Consider the following 16,797-nt stretch of genomic DNA (forward strand, 5'->3'; position numbering starts at 1 on the left):
ATCACGGAGATAATTCAGTTTTCCCTAGCATCATCTTATATATGGAAATGAGGCCTAGGAAATGATTGGTCCAGGATCACTTAATAGAGCATAGTAAGCTTGGTAAATAATACAAATATTTGATGCCTCCTTTCCTCATTCCTGTTCTTTTTTGAGCTTAGAGGTGAGATGGTAGGAAGGCAACAATAAGAATAACCTGTTTTACTGAGACCAGTTGACAATCAGGTGTAGTTTTTAAATTGTAATGCAGATCGAAAATTGAGTTTACCTGTGAGGAGGTTAGTACAAAAATTTTTTTTGGGTGCTGATTCCAAATCGACACAGCTGTGTTCCATGTTCTCTCTCCTCACTCTCCCTTTCCTTCCTTTTAGCCTCTGACTTTGTCTTTCATCCCTCTCCTCTTGCCCCTCCTCTCCCCCCTCCCCATTGGCACCTTTCTGCTTTCTGACTACTTTCCCTTCTCTGTCTGCTAGCCATTTGATAGCCTGGTAGTACTTTAGCTTTCCATTTACATTTGCTCTTTTGTTCCTAAGTTGCTTTCCTACTCTTTAGATCACATACCCTAAATACTACTGATTTGCTTGGGAACTGAGATGATTATATACAACAATATCAATTCATAGTCATTTGTGCATTACCGAATTCATTGTTTAAAATTCAAAATGAATTTCCAAGTAACGCAAGTAACTGCCAAAATGGTGGGGACCTGTAGAGAGGTAATTTTGGACTGTATGTTAATCACAACCTCCTTTTTTGTCCTTAAGCTGTTTTGATGAAAGCCAGTAAGGTAGATGCCATAAATACTTGTTATAAATACTATAGTCTCTCCTAATACCATCTTGTAATGATTCAATATAAAAAAATGCAAGTTTCCATTTTAACTATTTTACTTTTTAATGAAGGTAATTACCCTAAGTCAGTCCCTGGCAATGTGACTTCATCTCTCTCTCTTTTAACATCTTTCTTTCAATTCTTTATTTTTTTCTTTTACTTAATAAAATATCATTCTGAGTAGCTAGGTGAAAGCTAAGATTCCTGAATAATAGGGGATCCTAACAGATAGCTGTCAAAGTCAGAATACAAACAGTAGGTGATAAAGTCCAGGGACATTTTAAGAATTTGCTGAAGGTAATTTGTTTTGAATGAAATATTATATAAATTGTATTGTGTACCAAACAATAAATCTGAAGAAGAAGAAATCAAAAAAACCATCCCTTTTGTTATTGAAACAAAAAAAAACAAATATTTGGGAATAAATCTAACAAAAGAGATAAAGGACCTATACAAAGAAAACTATAAAACACTGTTAAAAGAAATAGAAGAAGACACAAAGAAATGGAGAGACATCCCCTGCTCGTGGATTGGAAGAATAAACATTATTAAAATGGCCATCCTTCCAAAAGCAATATACAGATTCAATGCTATTCCAATCAAAATTTCAATGTCATTCTTCAAAGAAATAGAACAATTATTGATGAAATTCATATGGAATCACAAAAAACCCCGAATAGCCAAAGCTCTCCTGAAAAAAAAAGAAGGGAATGGAGGCATTACACTCCCAGACTTCAAACTATACTACAAAGCCATAATCATCAAAACTGCATGGTATTGGAACAAGAACAGACATACAGACCAATGGAATCGAATAGAAAATCCAGAAATAAATCCACAGATTTATGGTCAACTAATCTTTGACAAAGGAGCAAAGACTATGCATTGGAGCAAAGAAAGTTTGTTCAATAAATGGTGCTGGGAAAACTGGGTCGCTACATGCAAAAGAATGAAGCTTGACCACTACCTCACACCATACACAAAAATCAACTCAAAATGGATTAAAGAACTAGACATAAGACCTGAAACCATAAAATATATAGAAGGAAATATAGGCGAAACACTACGTGATCTGCACATCAAAGACATCTTTACAGACACATCACCCAAAGCAGTGATAGTGAAGGCAAAGATAAACAGCTGGGACTACATCAAATTAAAGAGCTTCTGCACAGCAAAAGAGACAATAACAAAAACAAAGAGAAACCCCACCAACTGGGAGAACATTTTTGCACCCAACACTAATGATAAAGGACTGATCACAAAAATCTGCAAAGAGCTGATGAGACTCAGCAACAACAAAGAAAATAATCCAGTCAAAAAATGGGCAGAAGAGCTAAAAAGAAACTTCTCTGAAGAGGAAATGCAAATGGCCAACAGGCATATGAAAAAATGTTCAACATCACTTGCCATCAGGGAAATGCAAATCAAAACTACCATGAGATACCATCTTACACCAGTGAGAATGGCACATATTAAAAAAACTAGCAACAACAAATGTTGGCGAGGGTGTGGAGAAAAAGGAACTCTTCTGCACTGTTGGTGGGAGTGCAAACTGGTCCAACCACTGTGGAGAGCTGTGTGGAGATTTCTGGACCTACTAAACATAGAGCTTCCATATGATCCAGCAATTCCACTCCTAGGTATTTACCCAAAGGACACAGAAACATCAATTCCAAAGAACACCTGCACCCCTATGTTTATAGCAGCACTGTTTACAATAGCTAAGCTTTGGAAACAACCCAAATGCCCAAAAATAGATGACTGGATCAAGAAGATGTGGTACATATATACCATGGAATATTACTCAGCATTCAAAAAAGATAAACACATGCAATTTGCAGCAACATGGATGGCGCTGGAAGGGATCATGCTCAGCGAAATAAGCCAAAAAGAAAAAGAAAAATACCGGATGGTCTCACTCATAGCAGGAATCTAGAAAACTTAAATAAGGGACCAGGAAAATGAATAACTATAAGAAAGTGAAAATCAAAATCAACAAAAAACTATGAACCAGAGACACTTTTAGGGGGGCGGGGGCGGGAGGGGAGGGATTGGGGTCAGAATGGGGGGGCTGCAATTGTATGGGGAATATAACAATAAAATTTATAAAAAAAAATATTTAATAAATACCTAATGGAAGAATAAAAAAAAAAAATAAATTGTATTGTGTACAAGATTTTTGTCAGCTCCTTAATCCTGTATGATTTTCTTTTCTTACCCAATATTTTCCTTAAAATAATTTGCAGTGTGTGCAGTGGCAGTAAGGAATTGCTTAGAGTGTCAGCAGTATTCACAACTGAAAATGAGAGGGGATGCAGCGAAAAGTCAGAAAACAATACACAGCCTGATTTCCATGGGAAAATCTGCAGCCAAGGTAAGCATACAGAATAATTAAATGAAAAAAATATTCTTGTGATTAAGATTTTGAATGAAGTAGTTTTTCAACATACATAAATCTGCCAGAAGACCTATAATAGTTATTAGTCTGTGGACATAACAATGAAATATTTGTGTTTAATTATATAGTAAAGTTATGTTTATACTTAATCTTGTCTCCTTTTCCCAATGTTTTCTTATATCTGTGATACATTTTCCTTCATATAAATTTGTATTTCACGTATTTGGCGAATTAGCATGCAGTTTGTTTTTTCCCTGCATGATGCCTTCTTCACCGGCTCCTTCTCTCCCACCCCACACCTAAAAATGAAGAGAGAAAGAACTAGAAAAGATGAACTGGGAATAGTAATGTTATAGCTTTGTTTTTCTGGTTTTTTAAATGCTATTTTTTAAAATACCTGTGTAATGTGTGTGTGTATTTACATATTTTTGGTCTTCAATAGAGTCCTGTGGACATTGTAACTGGTGGTATATCTCCAGTAAGAGATCTTGACAGACTCCTACAAGACATGGATATCAGTCGACTTAGGGCTGTTGTCTTCAGAGACATAGTAAGTTACAGTGTTTCTTTCAGTACTTTATTAGCTGATATAATATATATATATGTATATATATATATATATATATATATCTCCTCCTTGGCCAAAAGTATTGAGAATAAAAATGATATAAAATTGTGTAGTATAGATAGGAGGACCTAGAAACCAATTCTTTTGATAGTGATTTTAGAACCTTAGGATATTGGAAATAACTATTATTGTGGAGTTAATGTATCAGAGTAATGATACTAAGAAGAAACACACATTACATAGGAAATTTGTAAGTGCTTTATATGCACTCATTGAGTCCAACAAGTTCTTAAGTTTGGTTTATAAATGAGCAATCAGAGGCAGCGATCTTGAGTAATTTGTTCAAGCTAATAGAGCTAGTAAATGATAGAATTCAAACCTAGCAGTCCTAACTCCAGAGTCTACACTCTGAATGTAATGACATGTGTATATTCTGAATGGCCTATTACTTTTCTGAATATTAGCTATTTTTTCCCTCAAGGGATTGTAAACATGGTGCATGATGAAATATTGTGCATGGTGTTTTTAATATTTAAAGATGAAAATATTTTCGTCTTAGCTGATTTTGATGTATAATATGGCTGATTTTCATGTGGCTGTTATAAAGATATCTAAGAAAACATAAAGATGAAAATAAAAATCATTTGTAATCCTGTTCACCAGAATTTGGAGTATTATCATTAGTTAACAATTATTGAACATTTATTGCATATTAAGTGCTGGATGATCTATATTATATATACCTTTTTAGTGAACATTATAAGTTCAGGTTTTAATTTTCTCTTTCTGTAACAGCTCAGTCCTCTCTTGAGTTCTTTCTAGATTTTTATACATGCATATCATGTGTAGATAGTAGTAATAGCTAATTATCAACTATAGTTAATGATTATTGAATACTTTTTGTGTATTTAGCGTGGCATTGTATGCTCCTTGTATTACCTCATTTGATTCACACAATGATCCTTAGAGAAAGACAGCAGTATTAGGTTGAATAATCTAATTATACAAGTAGTAAGTGTTGAAGTGGGTTACCTAGGGGGTTTGATTCTTGAAATTTTTATCTTGACTATTAGGCCATACTGTCTTCCTAAACATCATGTTTTCTGATAACTGATTATTATTTTAATTAAGAAGTCATCAGCTTTTGTTTTCTTCAGAACACACTGACTATTCTGAAACATTCCCAGGTATTGCCCCTTCTTTTTCTGTTTTCTTTCCTGAGCAGGTACTTACTTGAGTCTGTTGCACCAGAACTTTGTATTACCTGGAATGATCTTTCAATATCTAGAATAGATGAAAATTCTTTCCCTATAAAAATTCTCTAATGACTTCCATTTAAAATGAAATCAGAGGGGCCTCCCCGGTGGCGCAGCGGTTGAGCGCTGGGTTGAGAAGCTGCCCGTGGCCCTGCGACGCCGGTTCGATCCCCGGCTGCTCCCCGGCCACAGGAGGAGGGTCCCACATGGCGCGCAGACCTCTCCTGCCGCCCGCTGCTCCCCTCAGCAGTGTACTTTGGTCCTTCTGCCTGCTCTGCTCCCCGCTCTGGCTCTGGTGAATTCTCTCACCCTCCCGGCTTCTGACTGTACCCAGTGCTTGTATAAACAAAACAAACAAACAAACAAATAAATAAATAAAACATGCCTCTATTAAAAAAAAAAAATAAAAATAAAATGAAATCAGAACTCTTCACCCTGATTCAATATAACTTGGCTGTATGGAACTTCTAACCAGTTATTGTATATGATATTTGCATATGGAATTAGAGTATTTTTCCATGTCTACCATGTTATATTGAAAGTAACAAATGCTTTTACTTCTTAAAAATTTTATTATAAAGAATTTTGTAGGGCCTCCCCAGTGGTGTAGCGGTTGAGCACTGGGCTGCGAAGCTGCCCACAACCTCTGAAGCACCCGTTTGATCCCCGGCCTCCTCCCACATGGCGCGACAGACCTCTTCTGCTGCGCCGGCTGCTCCCCTCAGCAGTGTACTTCATACTTCATCACTCTGCCTGTTCTGTTCCCTGCTCTGGCTCTGGTGAATTCTCTTACCCTCCCGCGCTTCTGACTGTACCCAGTGCTTGTATAGATAAATAAATCTTAAAAAAATGTAATCAATTTATATGAATTTTACAAAAGAGAAAAGACTGTAATCTGAAACTAAATCCCAGAGCCTCTTCTAGCATAAAGACTTTTTAAAATTTAATTTAATTAATTAATTTATTTTTAATATTTTATTTTATATAATTCTTACATCATTTTTCATTTTTGCATAATGCATTTTCATTTTGGTTATATTCCCCATATAATTCCACCCCCCTTGTTTTGACCCTAATCCCTCCTCTCCTCTCTCCCCACCCCTCCTACCCCCATTGTGTGTGTCTGGTTTATAGTCGCTTGTTGATTTTGATTTTTTCTTTATTATATTTAGTCTTTTTCCTGGTCCCTTATTTAGGTTTTCTAAATTCCTGCTATGAGTGAGACCATCCGGTATTTTTTTTTTTTTCCTTTCTGGTTTATTTTGCTGAGCATGATCCCTTCCAGCTCCATCCATGTTGCTACAAATTGCATGAGTTTATCTTTTTTGATTGCTGAGTAATATTCCATCATGTATGTGTACCACATCTTTGATCCAGTCATTTATTTTTGGGCATTTGGGTTGTTTCCAAAGCTTAGCTATTGTAAATAGTGCTGCTATAAACATAGGGTGCAGGTGCTCTTTTGAATTAATGTTTCTGTGTCCTTTGGGTAAATCCCTAGGAGTGGAATTGCTGGATCATATGGAAGCTCTCTCTGAGGTTAAGAACAAAGGTTTTTAATCTGAGTTCAGGTTTGATTTTTCACTTTCCATATTCCCTTAGGTAAATTATTTAACTTCTCTTGCTCTCATCCTGTTCAAAAGTGTAAATATGTATAAGTACATAGCAGTGACTGACTTATAGTAAGTATTTAATAAATGACAGGCTACAATTGAAAACAAATTTATTTCAGCAGTTTGGACTTAAACTTAAGAATCTACGGGATATTTTTCATTTGCACAGAAATCAGCCATAAACTTCATATTATAGTTAATAAACATAGAATAAAATGAGCTAAGGATTTAGGTAAGCACAAATAATTTATAGTAGATTAAAAAGTTAAGACCTAGTAAGTTATTTGCCTAATTTTTAAATGTGGATATCATTAGCACTAGTTATTATTTCTCTGGACATGTCCAAAGACGATTTTGGAATGGTTAATAAAAAAAGTACATTTACCTTTCATCAAGTAGTAAGGTCTTACACCTGAAACTTAAAATTGCATAGATTCCAGTTAGATTAAAATTACATCTAATCAAGTGGATCTGTTCAGGCAGAACCTGGTTGGTACTTCATTTTCCCTTGAAATTGATTGTATCTGGAATTTTTGACACTAGTTAGTTCTAGCTTTTATTCTCATTTATATCATTAGTTTTCATTTATTTATGTGCTAGGCAACAGTGTTCTTTGTTTTGCTTACCCTAAATTTATCTGTAATTTGATGGACAAGTTTGAGTTGTTTCTTTAAATTATGCCCAAAACTATTTTGAAAAGTTATCAGAATAGTAATATGTGCAAGAACTTGACTAGCTGAAAAGGCAGAGATGTAGGTGTTATGTGGAGGTAGGATGAAGCCCAGACCTTTTCTGGCAGTTTGTCTAGTTTTCTTTTTCTTTCTTTCAGACACTGTATTTTTAATTCTCCCACTTAGTTTTATGTACTATTTAAACTACTCTTGGGAATTCTTTTGTATCATATAGTTTTTTTCTCTTGAATGTCTTAGGAAAAATCGTTACTGCGATTTTTGAATATATTTTAATTCTTGATTAGAAGTAAAAATAATTGTTTATATGTAATGATAATTGCTATTTCAGTAATATTTTTCCCCTTTCATAACAATTTCATTTTTATTTTTTAGAAATTTTATTATTTGTTATTAAGGTAATGTTGATTTGCTTTCTTGTATATGATTTAGGGGCATATGTTTATTCCTCACATTGCATGTGGTTACTCTTTTTATTAGGACATATTTCTTCAGATTGAGTTACTTTATTTTAAAAGATGAGTCACCTTCTGTGATTCACAAAGCATTTTAACTAATCTTTCCTCAGGTTAATTTATTTTTTGTGTATATTGAAAGAGTTATGAACATTTTTATATTTGAATATTACTATGTAAAATAATATAAAAGCACGTTACTGAATAGTAGCGTAATCAACTACTTCTCTTTTTTCTAGGAGGATAGTAAACAAGCTCAGTTTTTAGCTTTGGCAGTTGTATACTTTATCTCTGTTCTCATGGTCTCAAAGTACAGAGACATTTTGGAACCCCAAAATGAAAGACGGAGCCAGTCAGTTAAGGAAACTGGGTGTGAAAGTGGGAATTTATCAGTCCCTGGTAAGTTTTCAACATTCATATAGAATGTTATCTACTTATGATATTTTAAATATTATTTCTGGATTTTAAATTCATTCATGTATTAAATGTGAGCATACGTACATTCTTGCAACCATGTTTGAAGTTTTTTATTCTGTTGAAGAAATAACAATATATAAAGGCACTTAAGCCCCAAATATTACTCCAGCTTCAGCAAATTGCAAGTAATTGGGTGTTGTAAAGTATAATGTGTGATGGCATGAGTAGTGGGAAATAAAATTGGAATGGTCATCTAATAATTATTTATTGACTACCTACTACTTGCCAGACATAGCTGTGGGCTCAGGCATGTTACAGGTCACCTGCATCCATCTTTCACGTATTCACACCTAATTCACATCCTTGCCCTGGTGAAGTTTTCATTCTAGTAGGCATGTATTATTAAAGAGCCTTGTACTTTAAATCTTAAGAATTTTAGACTTTTTCTTGTAGGCCAGTGACTTTCAACCTTGTGTTGCTTGCTACCCTTTGGTATGTCGTATTCAGTTTGAAGGGTCTTCTCAAGTATTTTGTCACTATTGTTTTTATTTTATTATACAATCTGTTTTTTAAATTTTTTTAAAAAAAGATTTATTTTTTTATGCATACAAGACCTGGGGTACAGGCCGAGATGGGGGGTGGTGGGAGGATCCACCAGAGACAGAGTGGGGAACAGAACTGGCAGACTGACTGAAATACACTGCTGAGGGGAGCAGTGGGCGAGACAGGAGAGGTCTGCCTCGCCATGTGTGTTTCTCCCTGGCCGGCCAGGGATCAATCTTGTGCTGCAGAGGCTGTGAATTGCTTCGTAGTGCGGTTCTTAACCCCTGGCGCCACCAGGGAGGCCCCTATACAATCTGTTTTGATTAATGCTTTATTTACTCAGTACATTTTATAGATTATGTAGTTTATTTTTGCCTCTTAGAATACACCATATATTTCATAATTTAAAATAGTAGATTATTATTAGGAATGAATGTACCTTCTTAAAATTCGTTCTAGATTTTTTTATTTGTACTTTCCTTTTGTTTCTGGGTAAGATGTAGAAAACATACCATTAACTCCAGCATCTGTGGAAGAATCTGAAAGCACATCATCTGCTCCAAGGAGGGACTCAGGCATTGGGGAAGAACCAGCTACCGGTTTAGGAGGTAGTATGGACACAGCAACTCACACGGCACCTTCAAGTGTCATTGCAGGCCCAGATGCCATCAGTGAAGTGTTATGCACTCTTTCTTTAGAAGTCAATAAATCTCAGGAAACAAAAAATGATGGAGAAGATGAGTTAGATAATAAGCCTGGACCATCAGTTTCAGTTTCAAAAAATGTCAACGTGAAGGACATTCTCCGAAGCTTGGTGAATATACCAGCAGATGGAGTCACGGTGGATCCTGCCCTTCTGCCATCAGCCTGCCTTGGAGCTCTTGGTGATCTATCTGTTGAACAACCTGTGCAGTTCAGATCTTTTGACAGGTACTGTAAATACTCTTGTATTGAATTCTTGTATTTATAAAAAAATAATGATTTAAAGTGTAAACAGGAATTCACCTTAACTCTGCTAAAATTTTAGTAGAGTACTAAAAAGGGACATTTTGATCTAATTTATAAAAAGTAAAAGGATCTTTTTGTCATGTGGTTTGTATACCATCTCAAATTTTAAGATCCTTTTCATTAGTTGTGTGTGGCAACCTTTGTGTGAACGAAATGAAAATCTTTGGATTCCCACAGACTATGGAATTCAACTAGGGGTACAGAACCTTCACAGCTTGAGGAAACACTATAGATTCCTGACTTTGATGGGTCTGCTGTCTTAAAAATTTTCCTAATTTGCCTGAAGGTTTTCTTTATCATGAAATTTTCTGCAATCCTTCCTATAAGACATACACATATTTGAGTTATTAGCTGTATGCTTTTCTAAAAATCGGTTTTTATCTGGAAGCACTTTCTAATGTACAGAAAAGTTGCTAGTTGAAAGAACTTTTATTTTTCCTGAGTCATTTGAAAGGAAGTTGATATACTTTATCCTCTTTGCATACTTTATTGTTTATTTTCTTCGTAATCACAGTACATTAATCAAAATAAGGATTATAACATTGATATAAATACTGCTTTCTAAAAGTACTTTTTGAATTTAACTAATTGTCTCAATAATGTCCTTTATAAAAGAAGTCAGTTCAGAATTATGTATTGTATTTTATTGTGGTCTCTATTGTCTTTGATCTGGAAGAACTATTTCTCTGTCTTTCCTTGATTTTAATGATCTTAACACATTAGAAGGTGATAGTTAGCTGTTTTGTAGACTTGTTTACTATTTCTTCAGGATTATTTCCAAATCATATCTTTGGCTGGAACATCACAGAAGTGGCACTATTTCTTGTTGCACTATAGCAAATAGTATATGGTTTTATCTCATTATTGATGATATTCATTCTGATTGTTTATTAATGTGGTGTTTTCTAAGTTTCTCTCCTGTTAAGATATTCCTTGTGAAGAGGTACATGAAATCCTATCATTCTTATCAATCAAACACCTTAAAATTCAATTTTTTCATTATGACCTTAAGGGTTTCTGTTTTATTCTTGGCTTATAACCTCTTGTTATTTATATTAATGCTCCATTTGTTTCTGATTTGGCCAGTGGAATTCACTTCTTTTGACTTAAATGTGCTTGTGACATGTCCTCATGGTAATTTTCATTTGTCTGCTTAAATTTCTCTTATTCTCGGTTTCCTCTCCTGTGTGAGTTTTCCACTTGATACTTGCTGTGGATCAGCACATTAGATATCCCAGTTGGTTAAAGTTGTCTGTGGTAGTTAAGATGCTCTGAAAGAACAGAGTAATACATAATTTCAATGGAGAATCTTTGTGCCATCTTGTCCCCTCTACCCAATTTAGGTCAGTGTCCTAGAGTAATGTTTGACAGAGTCCAATATCCATGTAAATAACTATAATGTAACATTATAGATTGAATGACTGCTGGATTTAAACTTTTTTAAATTGAATTTATAACATCGGAGTAACATATTGACTCAGACAAAACTGAGTTTAAGTCCTATCACTTTTTGGGGAATTTGAACATATTACCTTATCTCCCTCACCCTCAGTATTCTTATCATTAAATTGATAACACTGTATAGTCGTTAAAGAGAAAAACAACAGAATAATATGTACTGATGTGAAATGATATTGAGGCTGTATTAATCTGTAGCTCCTTAGCTGAAAGAATAATTCCATAAATGTAAACGTAGCTATCATACCCTAATGAGAAATTCAGGCACTACTACTTTCTGTTACTTCATCAAATGTGTATATAGGCATTAAATATTTGGAATATATTTCACAGATAATGGGATTATATTCAATGTATATACATATAAAACTAACAAATCAATTAAATGACCAATCTGCTAGAAATAATTGTAAATAACAGTAATGTAATTCATGCAAGAAGAAAAATAATAGTCAACATGCAAATATGTAAACATGGCTTATATTAGTAATGATAGAAATAAATATGAAAATATTTTATTTATACTAATTAAATTAGCATGGCCTTAAAACATGATATCTAGTGTTAAAGAAGATATGAACAAACATTTTTATATTGTTTTTGAGAGGGCATATTGGTACAACTTATGTGGTATAAATCTGGCAGTACTAATTATAATTTAAAATATATAAAGAAAAATTAATTATACGTCTGGAATTTATACAGTAGATCCACACAATTATTAAATGTTCCATGTAGTGTAATTTTATAGTTTATTTAATACCTTAATAGCTAATGCCTATTGAGCATTTACTTTTTGAAGGTGTTTTTTTTTTTTTTTTTAAGTTTTTTTTATTTTTCATGTATACAAGAACCAGGTGTGGGATGTGCCACGGCAGTGGGGGGAGGCCCCTGAAGGTGTATTCTAAATGCATTTTTTAGATAGGAAGTTTGGTAAGTAAGTAACTAGTGAGAGAAATACAGACAGATAGAAGGAAAAGCAGAAAGATTTAAAAATAAATACCCGCCCAGCCTCAAAGCAAAAAATGAAAACCCAGAAACCAAAATATTTTTTTCTTATTTTACACAGGAGAAACTAAATCACAGGGAAATTAAGTAAGCAGCTTAAGCTCTTATGCTAATAAGTGGTGGAGCTAAGAATCTCCTTCCCCAAGGCACCCGTGCACCATCACCACAGTCCCCTGTGCTCCTTCCTCCCTCCCTCTGATCCTGCCTCCTCCCCTGTAGTATGTCTCTGATTTATAATTGTCCGTTTTTGCTTTGTTGTGTTTTGTACTGTTATTTTTTTTTACACTGATGTCTTATTTGGTTCCCCTATATTCCTGCTATAAGTGAAACCAACCGATATTTTTCTTTTTCCTTCTGGCTTATTTCACTGAGCATAATTCCTTGTAGCTCTATCCACGTTGCTGCAAATGACATAAGTTTATCTTTGTTGATTGCTGAATAATAGTCCGTTGTGTATATATACCACATCTTCTTGATCCAGTCATCTATTTTTGGGCATTTGGGTTGTTTCCAGGTTTTACCTATTGTAAATAGTGATGCAATAAACATAGGTGTGCAGGTGCTCTTTTTGAATCACTGTTTTTGTGTCCTTTGGGTAGTTCCCTAGGAATGGAATTGCCGGATCGTATGGTAGTGGAGCTAAGATTTAAACCTTAGCCTCTGACTGCACCCTGTCAGTGTGCTATGTAGCTGCCATTGCCAATCTATGAAGGACTGCTTAGTGTGTTATTTTGTATACACACAGTAAATATTATGCTGCTATTAAGGAGAGAAAAACCGGAGTACTTTGTATTAATGTAAAATGATAAGATACATTATAAAATGAAAAAAAGCAGTATATAATATAGTTTGGAGTTTATGGTCTTAAAAAAAATGGGTATGTTCATGAATGCATCAAAAAGCATATATCAAACTTTTAATAGCTGTATTTTAAGGGTGAGAAGAGATATAAATGATTCGTTTAATATTCAAGTTTTATAATTTGTTTAAAATTGTATTGATCTTACATTAAATACTCAAATACGTGAGAGTAGATAGTAAAATTTAATATAACTTATTAATATAGTCAAAAAAGGTGTTTCTGTTAAAGCTTCAATTTTCATGTATTTTATCGTTTACTTCTTTTGAAGTAGTGTAGAAATTAAATCTCTGCCATATCTTCAGCAAGAAGCTTATTAACTTCATTAGGACACATTTTAAAGGGTTTATTGAAATGGAAAAAAGGGGAAATTTTGGTGATTGTATTTTTTAAGATGTTTGGAACTTAGGTGTCTGGTATGCCTTTTGACATAGTTGTCTGATGGCAAGCAAACTACTGTGTTTTCCCCCCTTCTTTTTCTTAGCAAGAGGCACCTTTTGTAAAACTATTTTTATGCTGCTGTAGACCAGTGGAATATCTTTGGGCATTTCAAAGCATCCCTCTGATCATACATTTATCTCTGGAATGCTGTGTCAGAAATCACAACTCTCCTCATATCTTAAGAATTATCAACTTCCAAGCAATAGCTGGAAAGTTTAGAGTAACAGCTACATGAGTGGAACCTTGCTGAAAGGCTGCCAGGTTGTGGGCCTTTGTGGATGGCAAGGTGTTGGTGTTCATTCCCATGCCAAAATTCTTGCCCTTATCTAATTTGAAGATCCTCTCTGGTGATTAGTGGATGCAAGAGATTTATCTTGATAAAGTTCAAGGGCTTGTCTGACTTTTCAGCTAGATCCTTAGAGACTGAAATGCTAGACTTGAAATGCTCTTTTCTTCTTTAGCAAACTATTTGCATGTTAAAAAAAATGCTCTTATGTCAGAGTTAGTAATATTTGAAACTGATGTAATTCTCCAATGGAACTTCTGAACTTCAGTGATCTGGAATACATTGTTCCTCTTTGTTTTTTAATAAAAGAAATTTTAAAAAGGTCTCCTAGTTCAGGTTAAAATAATGTCAACAGTGTTTTCACTATTTGTGGAACTTTAGGAAAATAATTTCTTTGTTATCTGTATAATGGGGATGATAATACTTAGTACTTATTTCATTTGTTGTTATAATTCATTTATGTCCCCGTCACAGTGCTTCATAAGTACTAAATATTCATTAAAGATAGTTCCTAAAGAAAATAAATCAACATGTGCAATTTTGTACTATAAATATTTGGGTTTTAATTGAAATTTCAGAAACATAGCTTGACTATCGAAAAGACCTATTTTTATCCTAAATTTTTTATATCAAGTGCGTTTTGTTAATATTGGTGACAGATATTTAAAATTTGGGGCAAAATTATTTATCTCTTAAATATTGAGAAGGGTTTCAATTTCTCTCTTAAATAGGAATTCAAGCTGTAACCTGAGAATGATGCCAGAAATATCCCCAGCACCAGTGCCTAGCATCTGGGCTCTGTCAAATGCGTGTTATGTTTTCCAGAGCATTTTATATAAATGTGAAGTGCTTAGTCTTTGTATGGTCAGTCTTGAAGTATAGTAAATTTACATTTCTAGATTTTTTTTTTAACTGTAGGCCATGCTTCACTAATTTACACTTACATAATGAGATATATACATATATATAGAGAGAGATTGATTTACACATAAATGATAAATACAGTAGCAGTTATTTTACATGGACACTTAAAGTGTTGGTATAGAGAATGACAGTATCTTGGACTATGTCTATTAATGTCCTTTTACTTGGATCATAATTATTTTGATTTTGCTTTAGTTTTTAATGTGACCCATTTATTATGTTACTTCCTCAGAAATGATTTGACTTAGTGGATTTGGAAAGTGATTTTTTTTTTTTGTTTCACTCTTACGTACTAAGGACATACCCGGGATAAAGGATGTAATAACTCTTTGGATTTGTAAGCCAGTTTATATATATTTTTTATATTTTATGTATTTTTTTACATAATTTTTCATTTTTGCACAAAATATGCATTTTCATCTTGGTTATATTCTCCATACAATTCCCCCCCCATTTCCCCATATTTTGACCCTAATCCCTCCACCCCTGTACACAACCCCCTTCCCCCGTAGTGTGTCTCTAGTTTATAGTTGCTTGTTGATTTTGATTTTTACTTTATTATAATTAGTCTTTTTCCTGGTCCCTTATTTAGATTTTCCAAATTCCTGCTGTGAGTGAGACCCTCCGGTATTTTTCTTTTTCTTTCTGACTTATTTCGCTGAGCATGATCCCTTCTAGCTCCATCCATGTTGCTGCAAACTGCATGTGTTTATCTTTTTTGAATGCTGAGTAATATTCCATGGTATATATGTACCACATCTTCTTGATCCAGTCATCTGTTTTTGGGCATTTGTAAGCCAGTATATTTTTATTTTTTAGTAGTAAGGCATAATTTCAATTCTTGGAAATCTTTATTGTCACTGCTTATAGATGATTATAGCATACAGAGTTGTGTTTAAATGCTTCTAAGATAGAACTGATGGTTGCATAATTCTGTAATCATACTAATAACCATTTAATTGTACATTTTAAGTGAGTGAATTTTATGGTGTGCGAATAATAATAATAATAATAATAAAAAGATCATTATGAACAGTTCAAATTAGAACAGTTCAATTTAGACAAACCTGGAGTTGTCAGGCAGTTTTGCTATTTACTTTGGCAAGTTATTTTACCCTTCTGAACTTTACTTTGTCTTTTTTCCCACTCCTATCTCTTACATTCCCTTGTCTCTTTCTGTTCTACTACCTCCGCTTTAACATTCAACCTCAGAGCCATCAGGATGTTTATGAATGTGTGCTAGTTTTTGAGTGCTTTATGTTATTGAATAATCTGCTAAGTAAATGTCCAAATACTTGTTTTCATTGTTCTGATTTGCTTTGCTATACATAATTCTCTCAGATTCTCCCTATTTTGTTGAAAATGGCTGCATTTTATCCATTCTTATGAGTATATAATACTCCATGGGGAATGTATATACTGTATATCCTGGATCCATCGATGGGAATTTATGCTGCTCTTACGTCCTAGCTATTGTAAATAATGCTACTGTGAACTTTGTGGAACATATTATGTGTTTTTGTGTTGATGTTTCATATTCTTTGAATAGATGCCCAAGAGTGGGATTGCTGGGTTGTATGATATTTTCCTTCTTTAAGATTTATTTATTTATACAAGCACTGGGGTACAGGCCAGAGGTGCTGGGAGGGTGAGAGAATCCACCAGAGACAGAGCAGGAAGCAGAATAGGCAGAAGGACTGAAATACTCTGCTGAGGGGAGCAACGGGCAAGGCAGGAGAAGTCTGCTCTACCATGTGGGACTCTCCCTGGCCAGTCAGGAATCGAACTGGCTCTGTAGAGGCTGCGGACAGCTTCATAGTGCTGCGCTCAACCCACTGCACCACCAGGGAGGCCCCCTTCTTAGTTTTTTAAGGTAAATCCAGATTGGTTTCCATAATGGTTGCACCAGTTCCTATTCCCACCAATAATGTAATAGGGTTCCTTTTTCTCCATATGTTCTTCATCACTTCTTGTTGGGAATCTTTTTAATATGTACCATTCTCATGGGTGTGAGATGCTATATCATTGTTGCAGGTCTGA

General features: G+C 34.3%; 1 protein-coding gene across 4 annotated transcripts in view; it reads left to right on the forward strand.

Annotated features, from left to right (window-relative positions):
• The window catches only part of LRBA (LPS responsive beige-like anchor protein), a 493,454-nt gene that overhangs the window by 100,566 nt on the left and 376,091 nt on the right, over positions 1 to 16,797 (forward strand). For all 4 annotated transcript variants that reach the window (XM_037497443.2, XM_037497442.2, XM_037497444.2 and 1 more), the window contains 4 exons: positions 3,081 to 3,208; positions 3,675 to 3,782; positions 8,053 to 8,212; positions 9,271 to 9,703. In XM_037497443.2, coding sequence (XP_037353340.1) covers positions 3,081 to 3,208; positions 3,675 to 3,782; positions 8,053 to 8,212; positions 9,271 to 9,703 — 829 coding nt within the window. The remainder of the gene's footprint in view (positions 1 to 3,080; positions 3,209 to 3,674; positions 3,783 to 8,052; positions 8,213 to 9,270; positions 9,704 to 16,797) is intronic.

The sequence above is a fragment of the Talpa occidentalis genome, unplaced genomic scaffold, assembly GCF_014898055.3.
Source record: "Talpa occidentalis isolate TD23 unplaced genomic scaffold, MPIMG_talOcc4v2.1 talOcc4.8, whole genome shotgun sequence".
NCBI classification, from domain to species: Eukaryota; Metazoa; Chordata; class Mammalia; order Eulipotyphla; family Talpidae; genus Talpa; species Talpa occidentalis.